Below are 15,166 nucleotides of genomic sequence, written 5' to 3' on the forward strand. Positions count from 1 at the left end.
TCTTCCCCATACTGATGCTCGGTTTGAACTGCAGGAGATTGTCTTGACAATGTCTACATGCCTAAATGCACTGAGTTGCCGCCATGTGATTGGCTGCTTAGAAATTAAGTGTTAACGAGCAGTTGGACAGGTGTACCTAATAAAGTGGCCGGTGAGTATGTATTGTTCATGTCCTTTATGGGTATTTACCAGAGGTGGGATCAAGTCACTGTTAGGCAAGTCACAAGCAAGTCTCAAGTCATTGCCCTCGAGTCCCGAGTCAAGTCGAGTCAAAGACGAAGCAAGTCCCAAGTCGAGTCACAAGTCACAGCCAACAAGTCTCAAGTCGAGTCACAAGTCGTACCATTTCAATTTTGAGTCATTTCGAGTCATTTTATTATAGTGGAGACGGGGAACCCTGGGTGATGGTGCGCTGCCTCACAGACCTAGACTACGAAGGGAAGGGTAATGGTGGATCGACTGTGACTGTGTTATAGTACTGTAACGCTCACCCCAATGCTGCAGCGTAAATAAGGAGGCGATGACTGGCTTGCAACTCCGCTGCATTTATTTATATAAAACAACTCAACTTCGGTCACTGTTGGCCGTCACCACGCCGAACGAACACTTCCGCATACACGGCCCCCCAAAACTCGGGTTGTCTCGCGTAACTACAGCTGGTAACAGCGCATAACGTGAACACATGCAACATCTGCATAACTGATTAACTAATAACTTTAACTCAGCTCATTACACTACTTTAAAACGGACGTTGACATAATGTTGGCGAGGATTTCCATCGGAGTCTGAATCCGGGTTCAAAAATCCCGATTTTTGTAACCATGAACGAGCTGTCTCGTTGATACGGTCAAATGGACTGCAGTGATTGGATGTCGTGCAGGCAGCGCGCGCTCTCTGCATACAGGTGGCGCACATTTTTTTGACAGATGCAGATAAACAGAGCGGCGCGGTGGTGTGAAAATGTTATCCCCCAGTTTTCATGGGAAGTAGCAAGTCTTCTCGAGTCAAAAGGCTCGAGTCCAAGTCAAGTCACGAGTCATCGGTATTCAAGTCCAAGTCGAGTTGCAAGTCTTTGTACGTTTTGTCGAGTCGAGTCTCAAGTCATCAAATTCATGACTCGAGTCTGACTCGAGTCCAAGTCACATGACTCGAGTCCACACCTCTGGTATTTACCATATTCAGTACGGACCATGTGGTGAGCTGACCCCCCTGACTGATCCCCCTGACTGACTCTGACTCCCATGTTCATTCAATCACCTTGTCACTCGTCACTTTGTTTAGCTGGTCCACTTCATATTTAGTTTTATTTCTAATTTTATCTTATCTCCTCTAACTTACTAACCCATAGCTTTAGTTTTTAGTGTACTAACCCATAGCATATATTTTATTATACTTTTATTTTATTTTTATCTTATTGCTGCACTATGTCGTCATTATTGTACTGTCTTCTGTCATGCATCAATCGCCAAGACAATTTCCATGTATGTCCAACATATTATGGCAATAAACGTTTCCTGATTCCTGATTCCACACTTTATTAAACTATCTTCTGATAGGTGGATGCGTGGGCCCAATCCAACACTGTTCCCGGCCTTTTCACTGGTTCGACTGGAGCCCAAATCCTCAGTTCGGAGGAACTTTCCACCAGCGGACCACAGGCGTGGCTAAAGAAGGTAAGAAACAAGTACAACACACAAAATTTAAGACTACAAAATAATTGAGACAAAAGAGCATAAACTTGCTCGTTAACAAACGGACATCCCCTTTTGACATATTGAAGAACCATGTCCCCTTGTTAACACAATTAGCTTTAGAATCCTAAAATGTAGTTAATTACTATAGTGAAATGGAGAACAATAAAATTACCGTCAGCTATCTGACAGTAACTGTCTTACAAAATTACAATCAAAAAGTATGAAAACATTATTTTATTTCATTTCAGTTTTATGTCATTTTTTTGTGTTAAACGTTATTCTGACTCACACAGGCTCAGCCATACAACCATCACATGCAGGCTCTGGATTCCACCGCCGTAGCTGCTGCACCAATAAAGGCACTTTACTAGTGTTAGCAGGCATCAGCAGCCAGTGGGCAAATGCGCAAATCAGGAGGCTTAGATGACATTTCAAACCAAAGCTTCATTTATGTTTATATGCCAATCATATCACTCACCATCACTGACCAGTTATCTTCAGTCTCCACCAGTCCTCTCCATCCCCCACCCAAACAATTAAGCTCCTTTTATATAATGACTATAATTAGTCCATACCATCTATAGATAGATTAGCCACATATAAACACACACATTAACATTTAACTAATTTCCCCAAACCAAATACATATTTATTTATTTATTAAGCATCTACAATCCCTTAAGTACTGTAAAATATCCTCACTAATTATTCCAATATAAACAATACACATACGTGGCCTTGCTCCCACAGTCATTTCTTGGGATTGGTGCTTTCCAAAACGACATAATACTCTAATCTATCATCACTCAGTGCAACACGGGTAACGGCAGGGCGTTGTTAGAGCTAGCCTTCACTTGAATGTCGAGAGAAAAAAACTGGGTTACCACTCCCTGGTTAAGGACCACGCAGGATGTAAAAAAAACGAGAGTTGAAAGTGAAAAATAAACTGCTACGCTACAAAGGGTGGTGATGAAAATGACTGCGCAGTCTTCAAGCCCGATATATTTGGACACACGCCACACACCGCCACTCTCTGAAGAGAGCATGATGATGCATGATGTTTTATTTATAGAAAAAGTCATTTTGAATGAATATGTGGAATGGTAGAAAAGAAAATGTCAGATAATGGTAGATTATTCATTTGGTAAAGCCCACAGTTTATGGGACGTCTTAAGTGGTATATCGGGACATTTTCCTAGAGGACCGTGAACAAAGACATTGAGTTGCTCTGTATGCAGAAATGACTCAGATGATGGACCAGGCTACCACCACCATTAGCTGCCTAGTTGGACACTACTCAACTATATCTATACAAATAATCGTTGTTTGCTGCTTTATTGATGCTGTGAGTCCCATCTAAAGAAGCTCTCTGTGGTCTGATGTGTTGTGTTTGTGGGGGAACTTGAGTCGTCCCCTATGTATCATTATTATTATGCATTGGGGTCGTGCGTGAACTAGGGGTTCATAGGAGGAGTTAGTTTCCAACCCTGTATTTTGTGTTTGAGTCATCTTCCCTCATAACAATAAAAAAGGCGGGATATTTCTTCATGTTCCTCAGCTCAGTATTTGTCACTTCTTTCTGATAATTTTTCTGTCTTTGTCCTTCCTCCTCTCACTGTGTCTGTTTGTGTCTTGGTAGGACCAGTTCCTTAGAGCAGCTCCAGTTTCAGGTGGCGTTGGTGAGTTCCTGATGAGAAAGATGGGTTGGAAGACGGGAGAGGGCCTCGGGAGGAACCGCGAGGGTACCGTGGAGCCTATCATTATTGACTTCAAGGTTGACCGCAAAGGTATGAAGCAATTGATTTTGATAATGGACCTCGATAAAGTATGCTTTACAAGGAGAGGATAAGGAAGTCAAATTCATCTCAAATGAAAAAACAGACACATCCCATGACTGCCTGTCTTTCAGGGACATTCCTTAAATCAGGGGTTCTTAACCTTTTTGATTGTGGGGCTTTGGGGATTTTGTTTTTGATTCTGATAGTAATGCTGATGGTAACGTAATGTAATGGTAACAGAAATTATCTTTTGATGTGTTGCAGGACTAGTCGCTGAAGGAGAGAAGCCACAGAAGCAGACAGGAGGACTTGTGGTAACCAAAGATCTGATGGGTAAACAACCTTTACCTGTGCACTTAGTTCATGACACTGGAATTGAGTTGGATCAATTCTGCCTTTTTATTACTTAGAGATTGGACATGAAAGAAAGTATATATATATATATATATAATTGTCTTTATATGGCTGTTTGGATTGAGGTCTGAATTCATAACTACACCTAGAATTCTGGCTTTGTTTGAGGTTTTTAACATCAGCGATTGAAGTTGAGCGCTAACTTTCAATTGTTCTACTTTGGCCCCAAAAACATTGATTTTCCTTCTTTGTTTCATTGAAGATAATTCTGTCATATCCAGTTGTTTATTTAATTAACTACAGTATGGAATTTTCAACCTTTTGAAGTAGGATTCAAACCATTTCAGTGCTTTCCCAGAGTCCGATGTTGTGTAATATCTTCCAGAATTCCATGGTTGATTGAATGGAATTGTGTCATGATATTTTAATGTATATTTTTTAGAGATGATCACTCTATATATATATATATATATAATAACATGATAAAATAACAAATTAACTCATTACTGTTAAGCAACCTGCAGGCATTTATAGAATCTCATAGTAGAGTTTTAAATGACCCTTTTCATTTTTAGCCCTGATAAACAGTAATGTGAATCTATGAATATGCTGTTTATCAATTTTACTTCTTCATAATAACTCTCCTATTGTGCCCTTTATCTGTAAACAGGGAAGCACCCGGTTTCAGCTCTAATTGAGTTGTGTAACAAGAGACGCATAATGCAGCCAGACTTTGTTATGGTCCATCACAGCGGTCCTGACCACCGCAAGAACTTCCTCTTTAAGGTGGGTCCTCTAGGTTCTCTGTGTCAACAACACTCCTCTGTATTAGCTAGTTACATGTTGGACCTTTGCGCTTTGTCAACAATGTTTTCTCATTTTGTCAATGTACGGTGTGCGTGGCTGGTTCAGGAGGAAGGCACTGGACACCAGGGTAACACAGTTTCAATATATCTTTATTTAATACAGCTCGCCGGCGTCCTGCTCGCTCGTTCGCCCTCTCTCTCGGTCGCTCGCCTCACTGTTCTTAAATAGGGAGGAGAGGACACACACACACACATCAATTCCCGCCAGCTGATTACCAAACGTTCTCACCTGGCACTGTTCCCCGAGCCACTCCCCCTCTCTCCCACACCTGCAGCCGAGCTGAAACCACGCCCGCCACCACATACCCCCACCGCCCGACTTAGGACGGGGAGCCGTCCGGCCTAGCTTACTCCCCCCCCCCCCCCCCTCCCTCCAGAGGGCGGGAGAGGAAGTCCGCCACGGCCATCTGCGTCCCCGGCCTATGGACCACCTTGAAGTTAAACGGCTGCATGGCCAGATACCACCGAGTGATCCGGGCGTTAGTATCCTTCATGCGGTGGAGCCATTGGAGCGGGGCGTGGTCCGAACAGAGGGTGAATGAGCGTCCCAGGAGGTAGTAGCGCAGGGAGCCCACCGCCCACCGGATGGCCAGGGACTCCTTCTCCACCGTGCTGTACCTGGCCTCCCTCTCAGATAGCTTCCGGCTGATGAAAACCACGGGGCGGTCGACCCCCTCCACCTCCTGGGACAAAACGGCCCTTAGCCCTCTGTCCGACGCGTCGGTCTGCAGAACAAAAGGGAGAGAAAAGTTAGGTGTGTGGAGGAGCGGCTCCCCACAGAGAGTCTGTTTTACCTTCTCAAACGCCCGCTGGCACTGCTCCGACCACTGGACCGGATCTGACGCACCTTTCCGGGTCAGGTCGGTCAAGGGGCTGGTGAGGTCCGCAAAATCGGCGATGAACCGCCTTTAGTAACCTGCCAGCCCCAAAAACCGCCTCACCTCCTTTTTCGTCTTGGGACGCGGGCAGGCTGCAATTGCCGCTGTCTTGTCCACCTGGGGACGCACCTGCCCGCCCCCCAAGTGGTACCCCAAATACCGTACCTCCCTCCGTCCAACTGCACACTTCCCCGGGTTGGCGGTGAGCCCGGCCCGCCTCAGCGACCCCAGCACCGCGTCCACCCGCCGCACATGCTCCGCCCAGGTGGTGCTGTGGATAATAACGTCATCCAGGTATGCGGCCGCATATGCGGCGTGCGGGCGGAGCACCTTGTCCATGAGCCGCTGGAATGTGGCCGGGGCACCGAACAAGCCAAAGGGAAGCATGGTAAATTGGTACAAACCATACGGAGTGGAGAAAGCAGTTTTCTCTTTGGACTCTAGCGACAGGGGAATCTGCCAGTAGCCCTTAGTTAAATCCAGGGTCGTAAAAAAACGTGCAGTGCCCAGCCGGTCCAGGCCGGCCCCAGGTCCTCTCTTTCCGATACTGTGGAAATCAGAGAAACAGACTCCACCTCCCTCCAGGCTTTCAGGAGGTTGAGGTGGTATATTTGTGTAGCCCCGCCCCTGTCAGACCGCACCACCTCATAATCAACATCCCCCACCCGGCGTGTGACCTCGAAGGGCCCTTGCCACTTAGCCAGGAGTTTTGAGTTGGAAGAAGGAAGTAATACAAGTACCTTTTCTCCCGGTGTGAATTCTCGCAGCCTGGCTCCTCTGTCGTACAGCCGCTGTTGTCGTTCCTGGGCCTGGAGCAAATTCTCCCGTGACATCCTCCCCAGCGTGTGGAGCTTTGCTCGCAGGTCCAGGACGTACTGGATCTCGTTTTTTCCGGGGCTCGGACCTTCCTCCCAGCTTTCTTTAATAAGGTCCAGCACCCCTCTTGGTGACCTGCCAAACAGAAGCTCAAAGGGAGAAAATCCCGTGGAGGCCTGGGGGACCTCCCGGACTGCAAACAACAGAGGGTCAAGCCATTTGTCCCAATTACGTTCCTTGTCGCTAATAAATTTACGAATCATGGACTTCAGCGTCCTATTCATCCGCTCTACCAACCCGTCGGTCTGGGGATGGTAAACGCTCGTGCGGACGGACTTAATGCCCAGTAACCCGTAAAGCTCTCCCAGTGTGCGCGACATGAACGAGGTGCAGTGGTCTGTTAGAATCTCTTTCGGGATTCCAACCCGGGAGATGACCTGAAACAGAGCCTGCGCGACGCTCTTTGCAGAGATATTGCACAATGGCACTGCCTCCGGATACCGGGTTGCGTAATCCATGAGGACTAACACAAAGCGGTATCCGCGTGCGCTCCGGTGGAATGGCCCGATTAGATCCATGCCGATGCGCTCGAACGGGACCTCCACCAACGGTAGCGGCCGCAGCGGGGCACGCTGTATGGCTGGTGAATTGACCAATTGACACTCCGGGCAGGACGCGCACCAGCGGCGCGCGTCCGCCCGGATGCTTGGCCAATAAAATCGGCGGCGTCGGACGACCTCGCGTCACCGCTGAGGACAGCACACATACCGCATGTCCCTGTCGGTCGTGAACGCACCCCTGCAGCCTGCCCCATTAGCGTGTTAAATCCCTCCCAATCCGTTCCCAAAATTACGGGGTGCGTCAGGTGGGAGCTAACCGCGACCTTTATCCTATATTTTTTTCCCCTGAACCTAAGTTCGACGGACACTATAGGATACTCGTGAATGGCCCCGTGCACACACCTAATTTTCACCTGCGACGCTTCAACCAATGCCCCAGGCCGAACCAGGCTCTGGTGTATCATGGACTGCGAACAACCCGAATCCACCATCGCCTGGCGTGTACCCCCCTGGATTCTTACCGGAACGCGGTACGTCGCTCCCGGGCCGGGGGAGGGTGATGGAGCGCCGGCAACCCGGATCACCTGCCCCACCTCCATCAGCAGGCACTCCCTCCGCAGGTGGCCGGGCTGCCCGCACTTCCAGCACTCCTGCCCTGGCGTTTGAGAACCTCTGGGTGGGTCAGGAAGGGTGCCGGGGCTTTCTGCGGTCGGGGGGTCCCGATGTAGGCCTGTCGGCGCCCGCCGTGGGGCCGGTATGGGCTGCCCCGCGGTCCGCTGCGGGCTCCCTCCCCGTGGCGCTGCTGCTGGTTGAGTCGCAGGCGGCGTGCCCTCCCGGCAGCTCCGCCCGCTGCGGTGCACCGCCAGGTGGTCCTCGGCCAGGGTGGTGGCTGCCTCCAGCGTCGGTGGCCGGTGGTACCGGACCCACGGCGCCGTCCGGGCCGGGAGCCCCTCCACGAACTGTTCCAACACCACCGTATCCAGGACCTCCGCCGTGGTTTCCACCCCATTCGGCCGGAGCCACCTGGCGGCAGCGTCCCGGAGCCTCTGCCCGTAGGCGAACGGCCTGTCTTCCGGCCCCAGCCTGGCCCCCCGGAATCGCCGGCGGTGGTCCTCCGGTAGTAGCCCCAGCCGGTCGACTACGGCCTTCCGCACAGTCAATTATTTGTTTGTTTTAATCATTCTAACATGCAAATTCTAAGCATGTATTGCATTTCCTATGTTCAACCTGTTTGGTTAGCATGTACAAATCTTTTCTTTTTGGATACATTCAAAATGTGAAGTGGTGATATTATTACGAACATAAATGGGATTATCACATGGTAATCCATTCGAGTTCCTTCCAAAAGTCAAGAGAGTAAATTGGACTTTTGCATGTGCGCACCTCATTGGTCTTAGTAGATGCTGTAGCTATTGAGATGTTTTGAGGCTAGGTGATAGCTCTGACTTCCAGGTGGCTAGGTAGATGATCATTCAGCATGCAACATAATGAAATCAGGGAATCCGTCGTTAGAATTTGTTTTTCATAGAAATCCATCTGATGAGTGATGAGATCAGATTTGCGTTGGACAGATCAACATTAACAATCCAGCTATCCAACTCTGCTCCACAGCTAAAGTTATTGTGGTGATATGCTTTTTACAACAGTCTTTTATTCTAAATTCTAAGATTGAGTTTTGTATTGTAGGAAAAGAAAAAAAGATACAGTTGTTGCTTTCTCTGCCAAACTTTTACATCTGAAATGATTAAAGTTGAACTCACACCCGAATTAGTCACAGAAGACTAACAAATAATTTTGATATTTGCAGGTCATTTTCTTAATGTGTTTTTAGGAAGTGGCATGTAATGGGGTTGGAATCAGTGATTCCTATCGCATTGTAGGATCTTCCTCTTTAATCTTTTTATAAGGCCTTAGACCTTCCTGAATCTGCCCAGCTCACTGTATATAATAAGAAAGATTGTTTTTAATGAATGATTGACGTTTTCTTCCTTCCTACACACTAATCTGTGTTCTCGTCCATGTATTTATTGTAGACTGTGATAGTTGACTTCTAATATTTAATCAATTAAACAATTAAACTTATTGTACGTCGCTTTGGATAAAAGCGTCAGCTAAATGACATGTAATGTAATGTAATGTAATCAACTATCCTTATTTTGTTTTGTCTCAAGGTCACAGTGAATGGTGTGGACTACCAACCCCAGACAGCTAGTCCCAATAAGAAACATGCTAAGGCCATGGCAGCTACTGTTGCACTGCAGGCTCTGGGGGAGGTAATGTTGAACAGAATGATATAAGCAACATGTACACAATGGACAAAATGTAATTAGGATCCTTGCTACGACTAGTTCTAAAGGAACCTATTGTATTTCAAGGAGTTATTATCATTATTAGGGTCCTCGCTACAGCTAATCAGAGAGGAATCTATTGTAATTAAGGAATTCATTATTATTAGGGCCCCAACTGGAAGTCTGGCAAAGGCCCTATTGTATTTTGAAGAATTATTATTATTATTTTTACCACTTAAATTCCACTTCATCATATAATAATAATAATACATTCATTTATAACGCACTTGTTATCAACTGAGAGCAAAACAGTTCAAATGAAGTAAAAGCCAGTAAAAACCTTCCCGAGTAAGTAGGTTTTTAGGCCAGTTTGAAAAGAGTCCAGTGATCATACTGCCCTCAGGTGGTCAGGGAGACTGTTCTATTTGCGTGGCGCTGCCGAGCAAAAGGCCCGGTCGCTTGGTGTTGGGGACCCGGAGAAGCGAGCTGAAAAAGGTGGTGCTCTTATTTTGAGACTAAATATGCTCCAATGTTAACTGAACTTGACACACACAAGTAAAAGATGCAGTTACTTCTCATGCAGTTACTTCACTTCAATGCTTCCATATGTCAGTGTTGGTGGCAGGGAGGCAACTGCTTTGAGCATGCTCTTCGCAAGGCACAGTCGGTTCCTTTGCTTTGTTTTGATCACAGTAGAGAAGGAGCCCTCACATAAATGTGGAAGCAAAGGGCAGTTTACTCTTCCATGTGAGGATACACATATATACAGTCAAATGTTTTTCCTGATAAATGATAGGTAGCTTGCTTTGGAGGAAAGAAATTGGTTCCTCACACAATTGCAAAAGTCCGTTGAAAAATCATCCTCCAGTTTTCTGTGTTCAGTATGGAATTGATATTAAACAACTTGGGAATCCTTGAAAACATCACAGTACAGGAAGAACTTAAGCCAAGTGGTAAGATCTAGCATCGTTGAGCTTTATGCTCTACAAAAAAGTTGTTGAAATGTTGTCAGAAGATATCAAAAACCTTTATAATGGTATAGATAAAGTTTGCAAAGTGACATTCCCGGCGTCCTTCCAGACGGTTAATGACGACCGACTCGCAGATTCTTTGTCCAACAGCGTTCTCGGCCAGGTCTGTAGCCGTAGGTCAGTGCCCCAACGTGCACAAAGTAGCGAGGACCCGTCCATCACTGCTCGCTATGACTTATCGTAGAGCACATGTGTCAAACATGAAGTTAACTCCAAACAAATGCAATGAATAGAACAGAAACAATGAAATTGTGGTACAGTACAAAAGGAGGTGCAGTATGACTGATTAATTGTTCATCAGAGAGATGACACAAGGGGAGAAGCTGTTCCTGTGTCTGGTGGTTTTGGCCTACAGTGCTCTGTAGCCACCTGGAGGGGAGGAGTCTAAACATGTTGTGTCCAGGGTGTGAAGGTCTTTAGGGACTTTTCCTGCCCGTTTCCCCAACTGAAGCTGTACAAGCCCAGGATGGAGGGCAGCCTGAAGCCAATTCTCTCTGGAGACCTGATGATTCATTGTAGTCTGTTCCTGTCAGGGTTAGTGGCCTATCCAAACCACACAACGATGAAGGAACAGTGGACTGAATGATGGTGTAATAGACCAAGAGCTCCTGAGGGGGGTGGCACAGGAAGTACAACCTCTGCTGGGCCTTCTTGCTGATGTTGGAGGCTCATTTCAGGTCCGGGGAGATGGTACATTCCTGAAGACTCCACCGCTGACACAGTGTTGTTGAGTATAGTGAGGGGTGGCAGTGTTTGGGGGCTCCTCTAAAGTTGATTGTTCTCTCCACAGTTTTGAGCTTGTTCAACTCTAGGTTGTCTTGACCGCACCAAAGGACCAGCTGGTCAACTTACCGCCTTTACGCCAATTTATTACTGTCCCTAATGAGACTGGTTGACCGTTGTGCTGGAGCCTCTCCAGCTTCCCCATGTCTGTCAGAAAGTTGTTGTATCCAGTGGCAGGAGGGGTCTGACACAGTGAGCTGGTAAAGTTTGTGTCCAAGTAACCCTAGGCTGATGTTGTTGAACACACAGCCTAAGTGATTTAGCTACAGCTTCCTCAAAGTATTTCACATAACTGATATGAACCACCAGCTCCAAACCCACCTGGACTCCAACTAACTCAATAACTCATGGTCTTAGTTTAGATTTTTAAAGTGTTTTTAGGTTTGCTAACCTTAATCAGATCATTGTGATGCCCATGAAAGAACTAACCTCTTAATTTGTCCTGTCTAGGTTCCTGTCGATGGACCAGGACTCTACACAGGCCCAGTCTTCACTGCTGCTTCTACTGGGCCCTTGTTCTCCACATAGAGTTCCACACAGCACTGGGACTGTAACGCTCTACAGAGTTCAACTATTTGACCAGATCATCTCTGCAGATGTAGGACGGAAATAATCTTTCCCACTCTGATGACTTATTAATACGGCGTACTGAGTAACAAGGAAGTGCTCTGGGTACAGGACGGAGAGCGTGTCTTTTGTACGGTTGCTCGCTGTGGCCAAATATATATCCATAAAGTCACAACCATGACAAGATGGCAAATGATTTCTGTCAAATGTTTAGCATGGGGTAAAACACGTCTGCTCCATATTAAAATATAAGTGTGTGAGAGAGAGAGAATGAATGATATAGTAGCATTTCACCCTGATACATATTGATGATATATACTAACTAACCAGTGTGTGACTCTAACCAGAGACTAACCGGCAGGGTTGTTGCTAGCAGCAGAGCAAGGTTAAGTGGTCTTTAGAGATGACTGAGTCACCGATGGTCCTGATGTTGCATTCGGGACCTTGCCTCATCTAACAAAGTGTTTCTCAAACAAGGCTTTTATGGAACTAACGCTCTTTAGAGAATGTGTATTCTGAATAAAGATTGTATTTATGTAGTAGAGGAAGCCACATTGTTTTCTGGCGATAATGTCTGTGTTGAATATTTAAGTTTCCCAAGGGTGAGGGTGTATGCAAAGCACCCCCCCACCCCCTCCCTGTTTTTTAAAACTGTAGGATGCAGACCCCCATCTCTGCCCTTCAGGAGTTTTGGCAGGTGGTAGGCAGTGTAGGAGAGCACCCGACCACCCAGCAGCAGACCCCAACGACATCCTTGACCGGCTTCCCACCTTCAAACACTTTGAAAGGCATAATCCCTGAAACTGGGCCGCTGCTGCCACCCAGACCACCGGTTGTGTGAAGGCATCAATGGCTCTTTTTCTCTAATTCACGCACATATTATAATGCTGTGCAACTGTCAATTTTGACCAATATTTGTGTGACTGGTCATAATGCATATCATGGTCGCTGACTAAATGTGAAGAAAATCTGTTTTTATATTGTGACTATACAAGACTAATGATGCAGGAGTGGAGATTATTCCTAATCCGACCACTCATGAATTGAACAGGTTATAATACCTACTGTATTATTATTGGAAGAGTCTTTGGTGATTTTCCACCCTGGACCTTATTTCTATATTGTGATGACACAGCAATGTGTGCAATTGGTCCACAATTGAAGGAGAGAAAGAATGCCTGACTGATACGTCTGTTATTGTGTCTTGGTCAGGAAGATTTCAGTAACTGCTTTATCTCACTCACAAAAACATGAAAATAGGACCCTGGTTAAAAAATATCTTCCTGAAAATGTGATAAAAATATATCTATTTTTAACTATTTTAACATATCGAAGACCAAAGCCAACAAAAAGTCCATTTACCGTGTGTATGTATCACAGCCTGACAGATATCACTCCACTGTGCCGATAAGCTGCTTTCTGGTCCTTTAACAAACATTTCATAGCCCTGGACATCACCATGAACACACTTAACACACACAGTATTTTATTTACAGTATTTATGATTCTGTCCCACTTACACCATCAGGCTACTATATCTACTCACTAAAGCACAAAGTGGCCCAACAAAATACAGCTTGATGCCCAAATAACATACATTTTCATATTAATTGTAATGAGATGTTTTTGTTTTCTATCAACGTGTTGTCTAAGCACATGTTTGGTGTGCTAAAAAATATACATTAAAATATCATGACACAATTCCATTCAATCAACCATGGAATTCTGGAAGATATTACACAACATCGGACTCTGGGAAAGCACTGAAATGGTTTGAATCCTACTTCAAAGGTTGAAAATTCCATACTGTAGTTAAATAAACAACTGGATATGACAGAATTATCTTCAATGAAACAAAGAAGGAAAATCAATTGTTTTTGGGGCCAAAGTAGAACAATTGAAAGTTAGCGCTCAACTTCAATCGCTGATGTTAAAAACCTCAAACAAAGCCAGAATTCTAGGTGTAGTTATGTATTCAGACCTCAATCCAAACAGCCATATAAAGACAATTATAAAATCATCCTACTCTCACTCTCTCATATATCTACAATTAGAGGACTTATTCCTGAACAGGTTTTACAAAAACTTGTCCATGTATTCATGTTCAGTAGACTGGATGATTGTAACCGTGTGTTCACAGGTTGCTATAAAAAGTCAGTCAGACAACTGCAGCTGATTCAGAACGCTGCACCTTGAGTCCTCACTAAATCCACAAAAGTTGATCACATCACCCCAGCTCATATTGTTAACTTATGAATATAAGAAACGGAAGCCAAATACAGTTTAAAAATATTTATTGCAGATAGGTCTAATCCGACACCACATACACCGAGACATTGCAGGCTCTGAGCGCCCCCGAGTTACCCTGCAACACACCGCGGTCAAACCCGCTTAAAACGGCACAGCACACCTGGGTATAAGGCCAACCACAGCAAATCACGGCACAACACTGCAAACAACCCCCCCCCCTTCAGTTCACACTATAGGTCAGGGGTTTGCCCGGAGCACTGCTGCAAGTATAACCAGACGTTCCCTCTCAGGGAACTCAAGCTGTGTAAAAATGCTGTGGGAACGCCAATACCCACTCCACCATAAGAGCAAGTGACCGTGGTGTGACGTTAATGCGCACACTCAGACGAGAGCTCCTGTGCTCCAGGCGTAGAGTTAAGGTCTAGGCGGTAAAATCTCACGAACGTGTGGGGAGAGGACCAGCCTGCCGCCATGCAAACGTCGTGTAGCAATACTTTTTCCGACAAATGGGCTTTAGAAGCCGCCATACCCCTAGGAAAATGGGCCCGGACAGCCAAAGGTGCAGTTAACTGCGTCCAGCTGTCGTTCCCCACACCAAGTGGCAAAAAGCCTCCATCTACCAGCATATGCCTTCCTTGTAGCGGGGGCTCTGGAATGGAGGATGGTCTCCACGACCTCGGTCGAGAGACCGGATCCTAAGAGGCGGGTCCCCTCGAGGGCCACGCCCATGGTTTCCATAGCTCGAGGCGAGGGTGAAGGATGGACCCCGACGCCTGAGACAGCAGGTCCACCCTGATGAGGGTCTCCAACGGAGGCCCTGCGAGGAGCAACAAAAGGTCCGCAAACCATACTAGGACCGGCCAGAGCGGGGCTACTAGCAGTAGGCCACCGTCCTGACGGACCCTCTCCAGAACCCCTGGGAGCAGAGCAACCAGGGAGAACCACAGAGGACAAAGAGAAGTCTCTCTGAAAGTAAAAAGGTCCACCTCGGCAGCACACTGGCAGGGAACAGCACTGTAACAGCACACAGTGCTGTAACAGCACACTGGCAGGGACAGCACACTGGCAGGGAAGCGCTGGTCTAGTAGAGCCTGAGCCAATGGGGCGAACGGCCCTCGGGCTCGAGCTCACTGGAACCGGCCATGCCCCGAAGCGGCGGCGGGGACAGCGGACTGACCGGGGGGAAGGGAGCACACAATGGTGCGGTAACGCCCTGACCCCTCCGGTGGGGATCAGTCTCCGGACCCTGACCCCTAAGGCGTCTGGGCCTTTTAGACGAAGCCTTCTTCGCCCCTGAGCGT

The 15,166-nt window shown here is 46.7% G+C and overlaps 1 protein-coding gene across 2 annotated transcripts in view; it reads left to right on the top strand.

The window, feature by feature from the left end:
• Nucleotides 1–12,237, top strand: part of LOC119209361 (protein SON) — a 32,270-nt gene extending 20,033 nt beyond the window's left edge. For both annotated transcript variants that reach the window (XM_037458687.2, XM_037458775.2), the window contains 6 exons: nucleotides 1,557–1,673; nucleotides 3,334–3,481; nucleotides 3,737–3,805; nucleotides 4,497–4,612; nucleotides 9,118–9,219; nucleotides 11,499–12,237. In XM_037458687.2, the coding sequence (XP_037314584.2) occupies nucleotides 1,557–1,673; nucleotides 3,334–3,481; nucleotides 3,737–3,805; nucleotides 4,497–4,612; nucleotides 9,118–9,219; nucleotides 11,499–11,576 (630 nt within the window). In that variant the 3' untranslated portion in view covers nucleotides 11,577–12,237. The remainder of the gene's footprint in view (nucleotides 1–1,556; nucleotides 1,674–3,333; nucleotides 3,482–3,736; nucleotides 3,806–4,496; nucleotides 4,613–9,117; nucleotides 9,220–11,498) is intronic.
• The last annotated feature ends 2,929 nt before the right edge of the window (nucleotides 12,238–15,166 follow it).

This window comes from Pungitius pungitius, chromosome 3 (assembly GCF_949316345.1).
Source record: "Pungitius pungitius chromosome 3, fPunPun2.1, whole genome shotgun sequence".
NCBI lineage: Eukaryota > Metazoa > Chordata > Actinopteri > Perciformes > Gasterosteidae > Pungitius > Pungitius pungitius.